Genomic DNA, 5,627 nt, shown 5'->3' with positions numbered 1-5,627 from the left:
GTGTGAATGATTTTGTTTCTTGTTCACACCAAACTACTGCAGAAAACTTTGACTAAATAAGGAAAAAAAGTGATTGGCTTTAAGGAGGGAGGAGACGCAGGACACTGAGTTTATTGAGGAAAACCTGCAACTGACCAGGTTAGCTCTAGGGAGTATGTTACCACAGAAACGGGTTGAGTAAACTGTCTACATGAAATGAAAAACTCAGTTTCCGTATTTTTAGGTTTAAAGGTTTTGTTTTTTTTGTGAAACCAAATTCTTGGTAACTGCAAAAGTCATAAAGACATTCCCCTTTCAGCCAGAAAACATAGTAGTACAGCTTAAAAAAATAGAACCTCTTCAGTATTTTTCCTCCAAGAGGAGGAAACTCTTGGATTTACTACACATTGAAAAATGTATAGCATTTTTGTTTTGTCATTTCATGAAGGTTTATATCATAAAAAAACCAACATCCGGTATTCTGAAGCACCCCCCCAGCCAGGTGTGGCCCTTTACCTGTGGCCATCTGGTCTCTGTACAAGAAGAGCAGAAGTTGCCAGCATTAAGTCGGACCTGTTCCTGGTGCATGTTGGACTCTGACAGAGCTCATTACCTTTATAGACAGGATTTATAGGCGCAGTCAGAGTCTGGTTCAGGGTCCAGCAGATTTCGTCACTGCTTTCTTCTCCTGATAACAAGCGGCTGAAATTAGCTTTTTCTCCTCAGGATGTCTGGGCAATCCCTTAGAGGGTGAGGAGCTCAGTAGAGCCGCTTCTCGTCCACATATAGAAGAGTCAGCTGAGGTGACTCGGGCATCTTTATTGGATGGCCCCCCCGATCCAGGCATGTAACCCTGGGAGGAAGCCTAGGGGACAACCCAGAATACGATTGATGGAGCGACTATGTCTCTGGGCTCACCTGGAAGAGGAAAGTTTGGGTGTCTCTGATAAGACTGCTGGTGGCGGATAAACTGTAAGACTACAATTACATTAAGTATCTCACAAAATGAAAGCATACACATGCAAAAAGTAGTGGATGAAAAACATGTGGTAGAAAAAAGTGAATTAGTATATAGGACTTAAAAGGACCGTTAACGTCCATTTAATAATATTTGAGCTTGAAGCACTGCATCAAGAGAAACCACAAACTGACAAATCTTATGCATTGCCTGCAAATGTTAGTCTTTAGGTTCTAGTCTATCCTGAACCACAGGCAGCATAAGAAGCTTTCTTTGAGGGCTAAAGGGAAAAGAAATGGCCTGCTGGTCCAAAGACTATTACATTCCAGCAAATCCCAAGGTGATTGGCTGGGGTGATTTTGGGTTTTCATCAAATATCTTAATCAGCAGAGTTACATGAAAGTAAAGCAACCGGACTTCCGCTCAGTTTTTGAAGATGTTTCGACACCTATCCAGGTCTTTGTCAATTTTGTTAATTCGCACCATTGCAAACTCTAATTGGAGCGCTGATGTATTTAAGTATCATGGAGGAACAACCTCCTGCACACATTCCAGATGCTAATTAATAGCCACCGTTTGTTCTACTGTATTGTTGGAGCCCTTTGTTGTTAATGGTCTCTGTGATTGGTCTTTTGAATCCTCATGGGAGTATTTATGTAAGGCTACATTCACACTGCAGGCCTTAATGCTCAATTCAGATTTTTGTGTGAAATTAGATTTTTGTTTGCATTGCAGTTCACATTTCCAAATATATGCGAATTGTATGTGATCTCATGGTTGCTCTGTGTTGCAGTGGGTAGCACTGCTGACTTGCAGCAAGAAGGTTCCGGGTTTGATTCCCAGCCCACAGTCTTTCTGCATTGAGTTTGCATGTTCTCCCTGATTATGTGTAGGTTCTGTCCGACTTCCTCCCACAGTCCAAAAACATGACTGTTAGGTTAATTAGTTTAGCTAAACTCGCTTTAGGTGTTAATGGTTGTTCTGTTTGCCCTGTCCAGGGTGTACCCTGCCTCTCACCTGTAGACAGCTGGAGATGAGCACCAGCACTCCTTGCGACTCCGCTTGGGATAAGCGTAATGGAAAATGGATGGATGTACATGATCTCCTGTGTGAACTGCATTCATACAACATAAGTGTCCCACAGAGGACGCAATGACGTCACAAGCATACATGCTCTGTGTCTACGGAAGTAAACTCGGATGGTAGTGCTGAAGCGCATCTAGCGATGTTGCCTAACCATAAAAACACAATCTTTTCAAGATGGTTAAACATAAACACTACTCCGCATAATCGTCTACCATGGTTGTTTTTCTTGACGCTTCTGTGTAGCAAGACGCAGAATAGTGACCTATGTTGGGCCAGGTCGCATTCATCCGACCTATGTCGTTTAGGTCGGATGAATGCGACCTGGCCGTTCAGACACAGGTTGCATTTGAAAAGATCAGATTCGTATCGGATACAGGACCAGCCACGTGGCCTGGGTCGGATTGGAAAAAATCTGATCTGTGTTGTTCAGACTGTCATTAAAAGATCAGATACAGGTCCTATATGGGCAAAAAAATCAGATTGGGGTCACTTCAGGCTGCTGTGTGAACACAGCCTTTCTTCTTTGGAATGAGCTCCATGACTGAATTGTAAATGCTTGGAAGCTGAAACCACAATCCTCCCCTTCTGTTCATTGATGGATTTTCTCTTTTCACAAACATGGCGTCCTCAATGACTCTTTCAAACCATCTGTTCTCCCTGTCCAAACTCACACTGGTCTTCAAAGGCGTGTCCTTAGTTTTCAAGGTGCAAGCGTACAGCTGAATCTTGCCTAGAGCTGTTGTTTGGTTTCTCTGGTATAGGAGACTGTACAGTCCTCACTGCACTGGATCACATGCACAATGCCACTCAGCTTAGGTTTGGGTGTTCTGTCTTTAGGACGAACCAGTTTTTATCTGAGTGTGTTGTTAGGTGTGTAATTAATTGGTATGGTGTGTTAGAAGAAAATCCTCCAGAGTATCTCAGAAATACCTGACACATGTGGAATTACGTTTTTGCTACTCTGTTTTGTCCTACAGTATGTGTTTCCAGTAGGGTTTTTGTTCCTGCTGGTTGTTTTGGTGCTCTTAACAAACATCCAGTTTGGATAACCAAATGCTTCAAGTTATTTCTTAACATGTTTTTGTTCCTTTCGTTTCCCCTGTAATTGAGGGAATATTGTCGACCCGGTAACTCAAGAGCTCCGATCACAGAAAGTTTATGTTGCAGCAGGTGATGTGTGTCAAAAATGAAGCTATTGGTCTGTGTAGGTTTTATGGGAAACCTAAGTGTTAAGCCTTCCATTGTCCTCAATGTGCACAGCACAGTCCAGAAAGGGCAATATGTTGTTTTTGCTATTCTCTTTAGTGAACTTGATGTTTCTATCCACTGACTTGATGTGATTGGTGAATGTCATAACTTCCTGGGTTTGGACTTTGACCCAGGTGTGATCCACCTATCTGAACCACTTAGATGGTTCAGATATATAAGCACTCCAACTAGTGTGCTCTGATGCGAGCCAACAGAATCGACAAAGACTCCTGGATAGGTGTTGAAACGTCTTCAAGAAGGTTGCCTTCCAATATAAGCCTATTTGTGGTTGCCATGACCCGGATGACTAGGAATTTATACAGACATAATGCTTGAAATATTCTGCTCCAATAAATCTAAAGAGGAAGTTATATTTTCTGAAATTAGTGAACATATCTATATACTCTCTCTCTCTCTCTCTCTCATATATACTCTCTCTCTCTCTCTCTCTATATATATATATATATATATATACTTTTTTTTTTTTTTTTAGCTTAATCCGTACAACAAAAATTAGTTGAAGTAACGGGGCAATTAGAGATTAAATATTCGTCTGAGGAATTCTGCAAAGGAAAATGCAAAGTTGGTAGTCATACAACAAAAGGTTGTAAACACTTTTGACTGAGCAACCTGAATACAAATGCACTGCATAAATTTTCAAATTTATTTGTGAAGATAAAAAGAATTATCTATCATACCCTGTGTTGGTTTGACAGATAAAGCCCCAACCATACAGCTGTGAAAAATTGTTTAAAAAGATCCTGCATTCTCATGCTATGACAAAATAAAGGGAAAGAGTAAGGTAGAGTAATGTAAGGTTTTATATTATTAAAATACCATAATTATTTTTATTAAGTAATTTTTCATTCAACACACAAATTAATCAATTAATACATTTCTTGACGTATAAATAGCTGTGATCAGGTAAACTAAAAAAATTGAACCCTGAGAAGACGGAAGATTTCAAAGTTATTCATCTTTAAGTGCAATTAATTTCTCTGTACCTTTTGTCTTTGGTCAAATGCTGTTACTGATTATTAAAATGTCTTCCCTGATCTCATGTCACATGAAAACTGACTTATTTATCTTATCCAAATGCTTAGCAGTAATTTGTATTTAATGAGTAATAATGCTCTTCAATTTTTCCCGCTGGACATCCTCTCCTGATTTCTCACATATCGTTCCTCCATTCAGGTTCCAGTTGTTGTTGAACAACACTCTCAGCAGTGTCAACTGGAATAGAGAGAAAATAATGCATTATCCCTGTTTAAAAATACATGAATATTGAAGAGGGTAGATTAAATGTGTTTTACTCTGAGCTTCAGCGCTGATGTAGAGTTCAGACAATTTTTTTGTGGCACTTTCTATTGCCTTCTTATCTTCCTCAGTATAGGTCAAGCCCTCAGAGCCTTCTTCATCTTTGCAGTACTTGATAAAGCTTAAAAAAAGAGAGTAAAAAAAGAAAGGAATATCTTTTCTGTGGAAGCTCTGATTTCACTACTACTATATAGAAATCTGCAACCATTTGCATATAAAATATTACCGGGCCCAGGTAGAATCTGCATTCAATANTATTATATTGAAGTCTGCAACCGTTTGCATATGAAATATTACCGGGCCCAGGTAGAATCTGCATTCAATACCAGGGGGTTTCCCACCACGATCAGCAGAGCTTTGGCTCGAGTCACAGCCACGTTGAATCTCTGAAGAAACAAAGACAGTTAGGATTATCTCGAATATTCAACGTCTTCGTGTGTGGCTGTTTTATTAACCTTCTCATTCTTGACAAAGCCCAGGCTGAAGTTTTTGTCAATATCAAAGTATCTGGGACTGCTTCTAACTGTGGACACCAGGATTACTCTCCTCTCTTGTCCTTGAAACTCCTCGACTGAACCGACCTGCCACATACATAAACACAAGTACAGTTATGTTACTTCACCAACCAGATCAATAACTGGTATTTATTAGGGCTGCAACAACGAATCGATAAAATCAATAAAAATCGACTTTTAAAAGCGTCGGCAACGAATTTCATCATCGATTAGTTGTGTCACGCGATTAATGATCATCCGGCGCCGTCGTCATCACTGCCACTCGACTGAAACGGGGGAAGAAAAAAAAATACGGCAGAGCGAGCACGCGCCGCAGGTGCAGTGTTGCCAACTCAGCGACTTTTTCGCTATATTTAGCAACTTTTCAGACCCCTCAGGCGACTATTTTTCAAAAAAGCGACAAGTGACAAATCTGGCGACTTTTTACTGTGCTTTTGGAGACTCTTACGTGAAAGCATGTATCGTTCCTACTCTTGTCCTCCAGCGGCAGCTGCTGCCGTGGGGCGCCTCCCCCATCCCAACCC

At 40.6% G+C, this 5,627-nt stretch overlaps 1 protein-coding gene across 1 annotated transcript in view; it reads right to left on the bottom strand.

Annotated features, from left to right (window-relative positions):
* Positions 1-631: 631 nt before the first annotated feature.
* Positions 632-5,627, bottom strand: part of LOC107080858 (putative helicase mov-10-B.2) — a gene marked incomplete at its 5' end in the record, with an annotated part of 26,459 nt that continues 21,463 nt past the window's right edge. The window contains 6 exons of the mRNA XM_015369063.1: positions 632-844; positions 1,955-1,998; positions 4,447-4,504; positions 4,643-4,709; positions 4,886-4,974; positions 5,044-5,169. Coding sequence (XP_015224549.1) covers positions 632-844; positions 1,955-1,998; positions 4,447-4,504; positions 4,643-4,709; positions 4,886-4,974; positions 5,044-5,169 — 597 coding nt within the window. The remainder of the gene's footprint in view (positions 845-1,954; positions 1,999-4,446; positions 4,505-4,642; positions 4,710-4,885; positions 4,975-5,043; positions 5,170-5,627) is intronic.

Source organism: Cyprinodon variegatus, unplaced genomic scaffold (assembly GCF_000732505.1).
Source record: "Cyprinodon variegatus isolate N-32 unplaced genomic scaffold, C_variegatus-1.0 Scaffold2417, whole genome shotgun sequence".
Classification (NCBI taxonomy): Eukaryota; Metazoa; Chordata; class Actinopteri; order Cyprinodontiformes; family Cyprinodontidae; genus Cyprinodon; species Cyprinodon variegatus.
Note: the sequence above shows the minus strand (reverse complement) of the source record. Positions and strands in the feature narration are given on the sequence as shown.